The sequence below is a fragment of the Passer montanus genome, unplaced genomic scaffold (genome assembly GCF_014805655.1).
Source record: "Passer montanus isolate IOZ18808 unplaced genomic scaffold, ASM1480565v1 scaffold10, whole genome shotgun sequence".
Classification (NCBI taxonomy): Eukaryota; Metazoa; Chordata; class Aves; order Passeriformes; family Passeridae; genus Passer; species Passer montanus.
The window spans coordinates 36,449,458-36,464,676 of NW_024356505.1; the positions used below are offsets into that span (position 1 = coordinate 36,449,458).

Below are 15,219 nucleotides of genomic sequence, written 5' to 3' on the forward strand. Positions count from 1 at the left end.
AGGTTGGAAGAACCAGGAAAATGCTCTGCTCATCTTTAAACCTCCAACCTCCCTTTAGTTAAAAACTGGTATTTATTTTGAAGTGCATACTCATTGTGCCAACTTCTATACCAGCAGCTTTTTAAGCAGTCCCTTTCCTCAGACACTGTGTACTTGGAACAGTTCCTCAAGGTGTTTTGTTTGCCTTACAAAGCTCTTATTATACAGATTTATTATCATAAATACACTGAAACATCATCTCAGTGTCTCTCTCCTCCAAGGTAACTCTTGCCATTACGTCTCTTGGTGCAATCAGGCACAGTAAAACCATGAGCTCAAAGCACTGAAATTATTCCCTTCCACTGCCTCTACCCAAACTGTTTGTTCTTTTCCTAGAAACAGGTGATTCTTGAATTTTGTCTGCCTGTCCAGATTAGAAAAATCACTGAAAATTCCACGGAGCAAGAACCAGCAGAGTCTGACAAAAGATCAGGTACTTTTGCATCTACAACATGCATTGTATGCAACAGCAGTATCTGTGTCTTGACAGGACTTCAACTTTAGACCTCAAATACCAGTGAACATTTTATCTGCAGGGGGAAGGCTTTGACTAACTCCCTAACCAACCTCTGGTAACCCCACAAAAGCTCTCAAATAGAATGCATGTCTAAGGGGGAAAAAAGTAAAATATTATGAAAGCACCTTTATTTACACAGGATTTTCTTTTCCCCTTCCCTTAAATATTCACAAAACTCCTTTTGCACCTGTAACACATCACAAACCAGAGGTTTTCATGCTAACTGGCACATTTCTTATGGATAAGGAGACAAAACACAAGGGTGCAGAAGACACAGACTTATGGTCTAATAGCAAGACTATTTTCATTGAAAATACAAATTAGTACCTTTCTCCATTAAAGAAAAGCCATTAAAGAAAATTTCTCCACTAAAGTTCATTAAAATTTCTCCATTAAATTTCTCCCATTTCACCATTAAAGAAAAGAAATACCTAGTGAGCACTGGTTAGAAAGCCTCAGCTAAGATTTTAGCTAAGAAATAGTCTGTGGTATGTGGGCCAGTCTCACGCTTGCACGTTCAGTAGTTCAGAATTTACACCTCAAAATCAAGGCCACTGCACGACAAAGTACAAGCAGGCTACAACTTCTCAAGAACTCAAGTGCTTAAATCCCAGATAAATGAGCTTCATACCTCCTTGCACTATAGCTCAAAACCACAATCTGTCACAGGGAAAATCCTGAAGCTCATCATGGCATTTGTCCACAGTGTACAAAACAAGAAAGCAACAGAAATGTGCATCTGTCTTTTCCACCTCTAATCACAAACAGGTTTTTTTTCTCTGTTGAACTGTATGGCACCAAATCTTCATGGAAAGTTTGGTATGTAAACCTCTGAGAGCAGCAATTAGTGAGAAATTACAAAGCTTTCCCTTCAGTTTCTCTTCAATTTGTATTCAAAAAACACAAAAGCAAGAGTACTCCTGAAAAACCCAAACATATGCACAAAACCTTACCAGCATTAAATCCTTTAGTATTAGTTCTGATATCAACATCACCATAAGCTCTATGCCTTGATCAGATAATTTCTTTTATTCAACCCTACAGCAGCTGGAAGATGATGAAACCAAAAGGAACAAAAAAAAAATTCCAGAAGGAATTTAAATGCAATAACTGGGAGTTAAAATCTAATCTCTGCTAAATGCCTGCTGTGAGAACCATAAATATTTGCAACCATTTCTTTCCAAACCAAAAAACGATCCCAGCACATCGGAAGAGCATCTGAGAGCAAAGCCCTCAGGTACAAAACACATCCAACATGCTCATTACTGAAACTTCAAAAGCAAACAATCATTTCACATAAAAGTCTAGGATGGCCAACAACCACCCAATATTTAACTACCAAGCTCAATTATCACCAAATAAAACTGTATAAACTGAACAGGGAACTGTAACAGAGTCAAAGGCATTAGCACACCACATTGGTTTGCACTGATGAAAAATCTGATGAGGTTTGTTCCCTGCTGGGGTCTCAAATGCCACCACTGGTCTTTGCTGCTACCAAGATGCTTCTGTGAGTCTGAAAAGGTGGAAAGCTCTTTAATGAACTGATCCATTTCAGAAATAAGAAAACCTACAGAAAACAATAAAGAAAGGGGATGGAACAAGTTTTGCTTGTTCCTGTAAAATGAATGAAATGAAAGGCAACTGGATCAACCAATCCCTTTTTTACGTTACTGCTCTGAACATTTACTGGTTTTTAGGGGAAGCAGAGACAAAACTGCAGCACTGCTTCTCCAGAGAGGTCTGTGAGTCAGACATGGTGCTCCAGGCCCAACAGAGCTGAGCAAGTCAGCAAGACATTAATTCCTGTTCCAGGCAGTCTGGCTTCAAATGAAGATAAAAACCCGGTGGTTTTCTTAAGAAATAAAAACCAAACGTGACTGCTAAGTGACACATGCCAACAAGCAAAACGACCCAGAAGAAGCATTTCAGCAGTAATTCCTTTTTCAGTGGTTAAAGACATGACAGTGCAAGGACAAACACTGTCCAAGCCAAAATGAACAACCTGTGTAGTGCCATGTAGTGGTGACTTACACTCACCACCACCACCATTCTTTAAACTTCTATGCAAGACAACAACCAGTGGCTTTTCCAGGTACAACAATGAAGAACCAAGTCAAGCAAAACACCTGTAAAGAGTTTTTTAAATTCTGAACTTAAAGCTACAAAACCTCAGGACATTATTGACAGGTGACATGCTCACAGGAGTACACTGACATTTTGGAAGAAAGGACATACAGCTGTAAAGATGACTGTACAGATGCTGACTCCTGATGTTCATTCATGAGCTGTACAACGAGCTGGCACCAAAAACACACAGCAAATTACAGGCAAGCAGGTAAGTCCACTACAGCTGTACTGTAGTAGCTACCCCAAATGACATCGAAATCACAGAAGCTAAATTGTTAACATCTCTTCTACTTAGAATGTCTCAGGTCCAGCTCATCTCAAATCAAATTTTGCTTTTCCTAAAGACAATTTTGATATTGTTATTTTTCATCAGCTTACAACACTGCCTTCCCCACATTTAAATATATAGCAACAGAGGGAGGTGTTAAAGTTTTAAGCCTTCTCATGTCAAAATACATTTTCTTCCTTGGAATATTTCACAATGTACAGGGCTGCACTAAATTTTTCAGAGATGCATCTATTCATCATCATGGCCTGTCTCACACAATTTGATATACAAATGCTGACCCCAGATACAAAACCTCAGTTACCACAGAGACCTGGGACTGAGTGATAGAAACTCTGATTTTATACTTCAAATTTCCTCTAAAGTCCTGAGTAGAAAATGAATTTTCATCCTTTGTCTGCAAATCAATGACAGAAGAATGTTTTCCTCTTATTGTCTACTCCTTAATTTCTAGATTATAAATCTTCCAGAGTTTCGAGCTCCAAATTTTGAAGTTTTACAAAGGGTCTGCCTTCCTAAGATCTGGCCAGGAAAGAAACTTTTCTATTATTCAATTAAAGCTACAGTAATGAAAATGCCTTTTTTAAGTTGTAGGGGTTCTGTTCAGTATCTTTCAAATTTCAAGTACTGAAAGATTGTGAGCAGTGCCAAAACAAGTTAATTTCAAATACTGAGTGTATATAAATAAAGGTGAAAAGATTGAGGTAAAAGGATTTGATTTACATGGTGAATGTTTTTCAAACCTCTGCTCTGGAAGAATCTGCAGTTTGACCTGAAACTAGACTAACAAAAAGAACTGATACCATTCAATGGCCATGACTTTTAGAACCAATTCACTGATACCTATCAAGGCTGTTTTTCATCAGCCTCTCACTATACAGATCTATACATAGTCAGCGCTGTGTTTTGAGCAACTTAGAAAAAATTCTGTCAAATATGAGATCACAAATTCTAAAAGCAGAATTCTATGAAGGACTGCATGAATTTAGCAAGCTGGAGCCTCTGTCATAATCATTATGACAGTTTTATGATGAAGATGAAGTTTATTTGCCACCAACATTAGCAGGACAAATTTATTTATTACAAATGCTTTAAAATGTACTGATAAAAATGCCTATTGATACTGTCAGAGCTGCTTGCAATTTGACAGATCAAATCTTATTTTCATTCTTAAACCCCATGAAGGAATGGTATCACCAACTTGCATTCTGTAGTGAGCAAATTGATTAATCCCCCTCTATAGAAATCTCAACTCTTGATTACACCTATCAGACGTTAAGCAGCATTATTCTAGAGTGACAACACTTGACAAATTCCCAAACCATTTTTCTCAGCCTTTGTGGCCCTGCTAGCTTGTATTAACCCTGATGAAAAATTAATTTTCCTTATCTTCTGCTAAACCCCAAAATCCAAATCCGCCAAACTGGCAACTCTTTCTGTAAAGGTATTATGAAAACCTCTAAAAGATTAATTGCATGTCTTCAGGTGACATTAAATTAATTTCTGTACTCGTGACAGACATTTGATACTCCGTACTGAGAGGACAGATAACATTGTCAGCATACACAGAAGGACAGTGGTGCAGTGTCCCAGGGCAGCCTCTTATGAATTCTCCTTTCGATAAGGCCATACTTCACTGTCATTGGCACTGTTAGTGATCTTGCAGCCCACAGACCTCACTGCACAGGTTTCTATTAACCACCACAATGCTGGGTCTATCCATGTAATCTTTGTAAAGCTAATTCAAAATCGTCCAATAGCAAAGGGATGCGCATGCTGGATAAGGGAATAAATAAACTCTGGGTGATTTGTGTAAAAATACCACAGAGAAGCAAAATGTTGTCAGCTTTTCTGAGATGCATTACAACTCAAATTCTCTGTAGCATGATGAAGACTTAAATCTTGTAGGGAAATCTCAGTCCAAGACTGTACTGTGATTGATTTCTTGTAAGAGAGGAGAAACCCCTCATCTGTTACTAGTTTAAGTCAATATTTCTAGAAATTAGTATCTTTAAAATATCACAGTAGTTGGGGGAGGAAAACATCCTTTTGGTTATTAAATTTGTCTTTACTTTCAGAAGAAGAGAAATTACTATTCCTGAGCTATACAGGTTTGCATAGGTAAACTTGTATTTTACTGATATTGCAACTGACTACAGTAAAACAGACATCTACACAGACAGCTGTGATTCCCAGGTAACAAAGAGAAAGAAACGTAAAGCAAAAACCACACAGAACAACAGTGACTTTCATCTAATACATACAAGTATTATTTCACTATAATTATCAGGAACACATATTAGAAGCAAACCCCTAATAACGAGCTATTTCTCTTTGACTGGTGCTCCAAATGCTTTACCACTGTGATACAGCTGGCTGACAGACTGGGGACCTGGGAATAGGAAGCCTAATCACTTGCCAAATATCCCACAACCCAATGACATGACCAAGCACTGTTTCTGAACACTTGACGATCTGTTTTCAATCTGTCAAATGCCAATGAGAAACACCTGGAGACCTTTTTTTTTTTTCCCCAGGCATTCTAGGACCTTTAAAAGGTTCTTTTTTTTTTTTTAAGAATAGCAGTAGTTAAGAAGACTGCTCTCCCACCAGGCTAGAAAATGCCACTCTATCAATAGACAAGTTATCATTAACAACTGGTTTCAGATATATTAATGGGCTATTTTTGACTCAAAGTACACACAGCAATAAGCTACATCAGACTACAAAAATGATGAAAGAGCCAAATCATTCCCAGTTCACACCAAAGAAAAAGGACACTTCTGATGCTGGTCAGTGATTCAGTTATTTTTCTCACCCTAAAATTTTTGTATAGGCCAAACTTGACCCAAGCAAGAGCACCCAGACGAAGCAATAAATAAATATAATGCAGAAATAGGTCCCTTCCTGTGATAAAAAGACACTGCTACACTGCTTCAGTGAGCCATGATGTGATGAGCATCTTCTGTGCCTAATGGTGTATGAAAAGCCAGAACAGGAAGAAGAAAACATCTTGCAGAAAAAGCAGCTAATTCCATTTAATCCCATGTACTAACACAATTCTTAACTGAAGTAGCTCCTCATCCACCTGAAAGGAGAACTAAGGCATGGAAAAGGACTGGCCCCAAAAGAGTCCCAGCCATATCCATGCTGCATGAAGTTTCACTGGGAGTGACAAAAGCACAGCTTGAATCACGTTGAATCAGTGTTGAATCACAACAACGTGGTTTTTAGTTAAAGCACCCAACTGCTTTTTATGAAAAAAATAAAAATTGTATGTCAAACCTACAGCAAAATCTAGGTTCTAAATGGACACGTCTAATACTCTCAGAAATACCTTCATTTTTATGTGATGTCTGTATGTCTATATAATGTAGATAAACAATGTTTTAAGCAAAGTTTCCTGGTCACTTTTCAGCTGCCAGTCTGAGATGTTTTTGTACAGGGAATTTTAGCAAAGACTGGACATGCAGAGAAGACCAAGAGAAAAAGCTTCTGCTGGAAAATATCAGCGATACAAAACTTGTGATGGCCCAAAGCTCCAAGAGCACTTCCCAGCTGGACACCAGCTATGGCACAGAAAGCCAGGACTGGACATCAGAGACCTGGACTTCCCTTCTTGTGCCATGTCTGGCCTTTGCAGTTCATGTTCCTTGAAGCTTAAAACTACTGGCAAGTCAAATCCCTCTTCTGTCCTCCCTGAAGCTCCTGGTAAGTCTTAATAAAGACTTAACAAACCCCTACTCCCTCCCACCCCAAACACTCCTGATTCAGGAGCCAAACCTCTGCCCTGAAGGCCTGTTCCAAGTGGTCCAACTTCTCAACAGACGGATGTGACTTCTCAAAATATTCAACTCTACAACTCTGCAAGACTGCCTCCCAAGTTAAGAGACTGCATTTTCATATGAAATCTGACTTTCTCTTTGTAAAGCACTTTAGTGGTGTCATGGCTATCTTTATCAGGAAACTGGGCTCCAAGATACTCTCTAACACCAAGATCTCTGCAACACAGATACAAATTCTGCACTGTAACGTTTACCATGGCAGAGAAACTCTCCTTTGAGACTTAACAAGAGTGATAAGCAACAAAGCTCTGCTTTCTGGGTGTTCAGGAGCAAGCTGCACTCTTCTTCAACATACAATTTAAAAGTCTTCTGGGGAAAAGGAGAAACCTGTTCTGCAGTCTACAACAGAAAATACTTTACTGCGCTTTAGATCCATGCTATCCATAGCAAAGTCAGATTCAATTTAGGCAAATATCTCTTCCCCCTTTCACACATTTTATGAGAAGCCCATAAAATGCATTATCTGTGTCTGGTTTGGCTGTCATCTTAATTCTCACTTTCTAAGTGTGCCCACACATGTCCCTTATTTCCTTTTCCCAGTAATTTAATATGTCCTAAAGAGTACAGCACAGCCCACCTCCTGACCCCAATGCATGGAATAAGGGACTCTTGTCTCTACAGGGATCATCCTCACTGCAGGTCTGGGAGGACAGAGTTTATTACTCATTTTCAAACGTTCCTGCCATGGGCAGGACACCTTCCACTGGGCCAGGCTCCTGTAAGCCCTGCCAAACTGGCCTTCAGCACTTCTAGGATGGGGCATCCACAGCTTCTTGGGGCACCCTGTTTCAGTTCCTCACCACGCTCACAGGAAAAAGCTTCTAATATCCAATATAAATCAACCCTTCATCAGCGTGAAGCCATTGCCCTTGTCCTGTCACTCCATGCCCTTGTAAAAAGACCCTCTTCAGCTCTCTTGTAGCCCCTTTAGGAAGGTTCTGTAAGGTCTCCTTGGAGCCTTTTCTTCTCCAGGCAGAACAGCCCCAACTTTCTCAGCCTGTCTTCAGAGGGGAGGTGCTCCAGTCCCCTTACCAACTTTGAAACATTTCAACAGTTTCATACAACCAAGAAATTAATGTCCACTTGTGAAACATTTCCAGAGTGAAATCTTGCAGGTTATGGCAGTCAGTCCTTCTTCAAGAGCACTGACATTAATGCTGCCTCAGAGGTCTTGCTCATTTTGCCATGGCAGCTGGGCACTCACACATGGCTCCTGCAGCTCCCCCAGCCCACTCCTAGGTGGGCACTATCCATGCCTCCTTCAACCTCTGGGGTACAAATGAACACCAAAGTCATTCTCCTGTTTCTCAAAAAGTTATAGGACAGTACAGGGCAAGAGTTCCTTTGTCAAGGGTTGGGGAAAGGGCTTCATGAACTTCCCCACACAAATGCCACAATTCTTAGTGTTCCCAGCTCCTGACATATTTAGATGAAAGGCGCTAAAGAGCTTTCAAGTCAAATATTTTTAATTAAACTTGAACACATACAAGTATAAACAAGTACAAACATTAAGCAAAGTTGGTTGATAAGGTTACATTATCAAACAACAATCATCTCCATCAGTATTTTTTCCATATTTAGAACTCCATATTCATCTCACACTTCCCAGTTGCTTGAAATATGACCGAAGTTGTCTATCTTCCATTTCCATCTTGTTTTTGCAATCCAAAGACATTTTTTTGTGACAGGCTTTTCAAACAGAAGAACTTGCCAGCTGTTTTTTCAAGCTTTTCATATGAAGTATTTCAAGTTTTCAGGAATTAGGATCACTTATAAGATACTGCTTGTAATGCAACAGGGAACACCAAGATTTTTATGTATTTTTATCTATATATGTATTTGTGAAAAAACCCCTCATTGTGCAGCCTTCCACAGAGACAAAGATTGGTGTGTTCTTGGTGCAGCATAAGAACCAGCATTTTCAGGCCTTTGGGACAGACACACAGCTCTCTGAGCATGGCAGGACATTTTCTGGCTAAGAGAAAAATCATCCAACAACAACATAAGATGACAATAATACAGAGATTTTAAGATATTGTAATTTACCACAGAACCTCCAACCAACTAAATAGAAAACATGTTCACCATGTGTTTCATACGATCTTTAGACATCTAAGGTTGTGGCTGGTACAAACCTGTTCTTCCAGGACTAGAACAACTGTGAATATATTGATTTAAGCATCCCAATTACATTTGGTAATAGAACTCTTTAACAGACAGATTGATGACAGAGAGCCCAAAGAGCACCACAAACAGCCAAGGTGTTAGAAAACATCTCATCAAGAGAGAATGAAAGATATTAGAGCTCAGAAACAGTTAAGATATCTTTAAAAGGAGAGAGAAATTCTTCCCCATCTCTCTTCAAGTATAATACAAATAGTCAGAAATTCAAAATTATAGTAAGAAAATGCGGTTTGACCACCAAGAAAATTCTCCTAAATATACACATTTGATACTGGAATAGACTACCTGGGAAATCAGCAATGAGATCTCAGAAAAAAGCTGGACATATCTGTCAGGAATACTACGGAGTTCATGCCCCCTTTCAAGACAAATTAGCTCAACAGTCCTTTCACCCTTATTTTCTATAACTTTATGATCACATTTTCAAGTAATTTATTAGGGTGTTTCTTTCCTACACTCTCATTGAGTTTATACTTACAAGTAACTTTAGGACTGACTTCAGGGTCCTCAGCAAGCCCGGCAAGTCTCAGATGCTTTATTAGTAAAATTTAAAGTATGAATACTCAATGAATACACTGAACTCTTGTATCTGAAAAGGACAGCTCTGAGGAAATGCCACAAAAACAATGCACACTGATTCACTGAAAAATATCTGGGCCTCCTTGGAAAAATTAAAACCAAGAACAAAACCAAAAACAAAGCAACAATAAAAAACCCAAAATCCCTAAATCCACACCCCTTCCCCCGCCCCCCCCCAAAAAAAACCCAATCCAAAAACCAAACCAGCAACAAAAAAATTCCAAGTCCATGTGCTAAACACTGCCTAATTTTCCAGGAACATAACATTTAAAGGAGTAATTAAAATGGAAAACTATTCACTTTACTGCCATTCTTGCATAAATTATATGTATATTAGAAAGGGATGGGCAAAGTATTGGGGGGGAGGTGAAGGGTGGGATTTATTTAAAAAATAAAAAAGCATCAACAGACAAGATCATTACTGACAGTACCTAATGTGTCACCTTGATACACAGACTTAGTCTGACATACTGGAAATGCTGAATCATTTTCTACTTTCATTTTCCTGAAGAACAGTAAGTCATCAATTAAGGCATCTTATGTATCAGGAAAACTGACCAAGTTAAAATATTCTTGGAATTTACATGGTAATTCTTAAAATTCCAAAAGTAAAACCTTCTCACAAAAGAATACTGTGGAAACAGATGAAAGACCATTTTGTTTTTTAAGGACCCAAGGGATATTTCTACCTGCAGGTCAGAGATCTTCAGGAGCACTGCTGTGCCCAGCAACACAAACAGACAAAAGCTCAGCCTGGTAAAGACACTGCCCTCAGGAAAAGAAGCCATTCTCTTCTGTCAATGTCTGTACTCCTCAGTTCTCACCAACACACCACACTGCTTAAATATTACACAAAAAACATCAGCAGCAACACCAAACCACTGAATCCTGCTTCTACAGAAGACCCTCCTGAATTAATAACAGTCCTTGTTACAGGTTCTGGTTTAGGCCACCTTGGTCTGGAGAGTGAGTACAGCTCTGGGCTGGAGCAGCTCCCTCGGCTGAGAGCTCCCCAGGGGTGCTGTGCAACAGGAGAGACTTGCCAGGTCTTTACTTGAACCCAGGAAGCTTCCAAAGGGAACCTGAATTCTGTCTGATCACGAGCCATTCTCACTTGTACAAATGTATTCAAAACATCTCTGCACAAAAGAGCCCAGGAGAGGAGAAGAGTACAAGGAATTACACAGGGAGCAAGGGCAGGGATGCTCAGCTGCAGGATAGAGCCAGTGCAGACACGTAAGAGATACCAGCAACCCTTTGGCCAAAGGCAGGTAGTAAGAGGAAGCACTGTTACATGCTAAGGAGAATGAATGGCTAGGAAAAATGAGATTTGGCTTTTGCTTTATATTTAGTGCTCAGGCAAAAGCTGGGAAAATGTATTAAGCATGTGGCAGGACTAAAGCAGTGGAAGCTAACTATGATCTCCAATTGTGGTAGTATTTGTAGCCCAAGCACCCTTTAACTCTTCCTTTAAATTCTGTCAAAAATGGACTAGACAATCGTTTGCCCTGCTGCTCAATTTACATTTTTTTCCTTGTGTGGTCAAAGAAATAAAGTCACAGATTCAGCCTGTCAATAACTGATTAAAAATTAATCAACTATCTTGATCAGTGTTAACAGCTAATTGCAATGCTTGCTTTCAGTCTCCCACAGCTGGAAGGAAACTTAAGAAGTCCATGGCAACATGAAAACAGTGACATGTAAAGAACCTGCTTCACCTTGCTGAAACCTCAGTAACTCAAAGTTAAGGAGGACAGAGTAAATCTGCTTCTGTACACAATTAAAGAGGAGTTACACATGCATTTAATTAAGCTAATTACTCTTGCTTACCATGACACTTATCTGAAACAAATCATTAATGGTCTTCTGAAATAGAGCACGTGATAAAAACAATTTCATTGTGAATGCTGCTGTGGGCACTGATAACTATTTGTTACGAGGAGCTGTATACAGTTGTGACTGGCATTGTTTTGTTTCATCACATAATAAAAGAAGTTGTGCATGACTGCTTTATTTAATTATGCATGAATCACAAACCTGTCATACCTCTTGCAGGCCACTGGGATTCCTACAGACATACTTATATATAAATATTTTTAGCTCAACAGAATTAATTTCTTTCAGTTTCCTGTACTTTATTCTTCTGTACTTAAGTTACCATGTCTGAGGAACTAAAACTGACAACAACCTGACATGCAGGATGTCTCTGTAGTCAATAATGACCTGTATGTTAATATTTGGAAAGACCATAAAGTCATTATGCAATTCACAACTCTGAGTGCAATTAAGTTTTATGAACTGTAGAAAAACATTCATAAAAAGTAGTTAAGACTTTGTCATTCCAACTTCCTCCCCATTTCTACAGAGCAAAGCCTAGCCTCCAAGGCCTTGTTCAGTCCCTGTTACACACAGTTTTGTTTCCCCTATAAAATTCTCCAAATAATTTAAAAGCATTCTTTCAGAAAACACCTCCAATGTGCTGCTACATCACATCATTCTTTCCTCCTGAGCATAAACCCAAGAACAGACTTCAAACACTGACAACATGATCTCTATCCCCTCATCTTAGCTTCTTTAGAGCCCTAACAAATTAACTTGTCTTTTCATTAAGACAGAAGAAATTTGGTTGAGAGACTCTCACCAAAATACCAGATTTTAAACAGGCACACTGTCCTCAAGACCATCACTGCGAGTCCTCCACACCAGTGCTCAAGGGACACACTGCAGATAAAAGACTCCTCATCAAGAGATAAGGAAATCTCATTTAGATGCAGAAATGAAATGGTAACGTTTTAAACCCAGCTTGTAACAGAAAATACACCCCCCGTCAACACACTGCTTAAATCAGTTTCATAACATGCTTCCTAAGAAAATAAAAACCATCTTCCACTGAGTAGAAACCATACTAAGACCAACAAATGCACCCAACTAAATTAGGTGGCCTCACTTACCAAATAAGTAGGTCCTTTTTAACCAAACCTTAATAAATACAGTCACCTAAATTCTTTTCTCTGAGCAATTATCAGACCTATCAACCTTAAGCAAAAGGAGCTCAACTGAGCAGTCTTTCAGATTTCAGACTCCAAGTTACAACTTAAAAGAAAGGAGTATTTCAATATGATTTCATTGGTAACTGCCTGGCAGCAAAGCATTACAGGAAACACTAATTGCTTAATAACTGCTAATAAATTACAGTTCTGAAAATATAATATATAGCCTATTATGTATGCTAAACCTGTTACTTCCCTCACCAGCTCAGGCCCATATTTTATTTCGGGATTACACAGAATCAAACACACAGAAACAAACCACGAGGAGACACAGAGACGAGATGAGCCTTGTACACTTACCCCTCCTGACAACTTAATCACCCTGACTTTGCTGCCGCCATGGGGCCCATCACTAGCACTGTTTGTCCGCTGCATCACAGTCCTTTTCACCCCGGGCTTCTGCTCCTGGGGCCTGCCGGGCACCGAGGCCACGCGCGCCGCCTGCGCCGTGGGCAGCGCCGCTGCCGCGGCTTTGCTCTGTAACACTTTCTGGGCTGCCTGAGGCTGGCTCGCAGGAATTGTTCTAGTTTGCCTCAGCTGCTTCACTGGCTGCTTCATCTGCTGTCCTTGGTACGGCCCGTCCCCTGCGCCCTGGGGGAAATCTGTGGGTTTGGGGTGGATGTTTGCAACTACCGCGTCTTGCTTTCTAACAAGGAGTCTGCTTTTCACGTTGTGCCGGGTCTGCAAGCCGGAGTGGGGGATGTAGGGGCTGCCGTTGGTGGGGAACTCGGAGGAATCCTCCTCGTGCTGCATGTAGGACTGCTGGGAGCAAGGCTGCTGCTGCTGCTGCTGCTGGGCAAGTCTATCCAGCAACTCTCTCTTCCTGGCCCCAGCCTGCTGCTGCCGTCTCAGCTCCTTCTGCTTCAGGATCTCCTCTCTCAGGCGCTTCTGCTCTTCTATCTTCAAACGGTACAACCGAGTTTCTTCATCTTCCTCTGGGTACTAACAAAGGAAAAACCAAATGAATTTATAAAATTCTAAACAGATGCCCAGCTTGGTCAAAACAACATGAAATTCAGATGTAGAGCTTTTTAAATTTTCCCTGATACCAAAGCAAGGCTATTAGTGGAGTGTATCTGCTACTAAGGTTTATTTGCTATTCATTACAGACAAACAGCTCAGATCTGGTTTAGGACTTAGATATACTACTTCCTAGACAGAAAAGCTTTAATACCACTTGAGAAATCTGATCAGAATACTAAAAAAATAATAATAATAAAAAAAGTTTGACAAATTGGAATTAATTTAAAAGTTTCCAAATCCAATTAAACTATTAATATAATTCAAGATATCAAAATATGCTTCAAATAGAAGGTAACAATACAGAGGCAACCCACTGTCACACAGGTTTTATCTTGCTCTTTTCTGACAAAGTAACAAAAGGTAGGGTGGTAAATGACCTGAAAGGCCCTGATTAGAACTATTGATTTTTCTCACAGAATTTTAAGCCTGATCTCAAACTCATTTGTCACACAATAATTGGTTATAATGAACAGCACAAGTCAATCTCTCTGACCTTGAACTCATGCACTCTCTTCAGAATCAAAATGTTGCCAAATGCAGTGTTGGAATATTAATGGTATATAGAGAATGCCTTCAATATTCCAGCCCTAGGCCTCTCTGAAAGTACTACACACCATCAAATAACCTTCCTAAAGATTGTTCAACTCTGGCAGAATGGGTTCTTATGAGACGCTGTAAAAAATGGACAGGAGTCAAGAAAATGCAGATTCTCATCATCCTGGAAAAGAAGTCAAAGGGTCTCGCAGTAAAATCACATACATATTTCAAAATTAGGAAGCATACTTTTTTCTTGTATTATTTATCTCTTTTTAACCATTTGAAATATTAAGTTAGACTTACAAAGAATGTTTACAAATGGTAATGAGCACAACATTCTATTCAAGATGTATCAATCACTCCTAACAACAGCCTCTCCAAGTAATGATACTTTGCATGCTGGTAAACAAATGCATAAAGAGTGCTAAAATATTGCTCAAAAACTGTGAATCTGTGACAAACCTTTTTGCACCTTGCAGCAAACTGTTTTCAAAACAACTGCCACTTTTTAACATATGTGATCCCAATGTGTGACTTGAAGGTTTGGGGTTTTTTAAGAGCTTTTAATCCTAGTGCACCCCAGAATCCTTCCCAACTGAAGAAAAAACCCAGCAGAACAGATTCAGCCATAATGTTGGCTCATGGATGTGAAAGCCCAGCAGAGTCAGATTTGCACTCACAGCACCCAGATGCACAGCTCCAGAATGTTTGTTTCCTTCAGCTGTAGCTGCTTCTTCCCTGAGCAGGTATTGACAGGAATTATTCTCAGTTACTGAAAGCCTGCTCATTGTCTCAAATTAGAAATCCAATTACAGGCATCTAATTAGCAGTCTAATTAGAAGCCAAAACAGTGGCTAAATAAGACTAACCAAATTGAATTTTTAAAATTTGTATTTTTTTTTAAGTATAGGTTGTAGTTCAGGGATGAGATCTAACACAGTTCTTTGCATGAGAATGCTACATCCACTCCAAAGTTCTTATCTTTATCTATACTTTGTGGAACATGATGGTGATGATTAATAATCACTG

General features: G+C 39.5%; 1 protein-coding gene across 1 annotated transcript in view; it reads right to left on the bottom strand.

Moving 5' to 3' along the window:
• Nucleotides 1-15,219, bottom strand: part of RBM33 (RNA binding motif protein 33) — a 176,705-nt gene that overhangs the window by 20,353 nt on the left and 141,133 nt on the right. Inside the window, exon 16 of the mRNA XM_039705702.1 lies at nt 12,931-13,572. Within this exon, the coding sequence (XP_039561636.1) occupies nt 12,931-13,572 (642 nt within the window). The remainder of the gene's footprint in view (nt 1-12,930; nt 13,573-15,219) is intronic.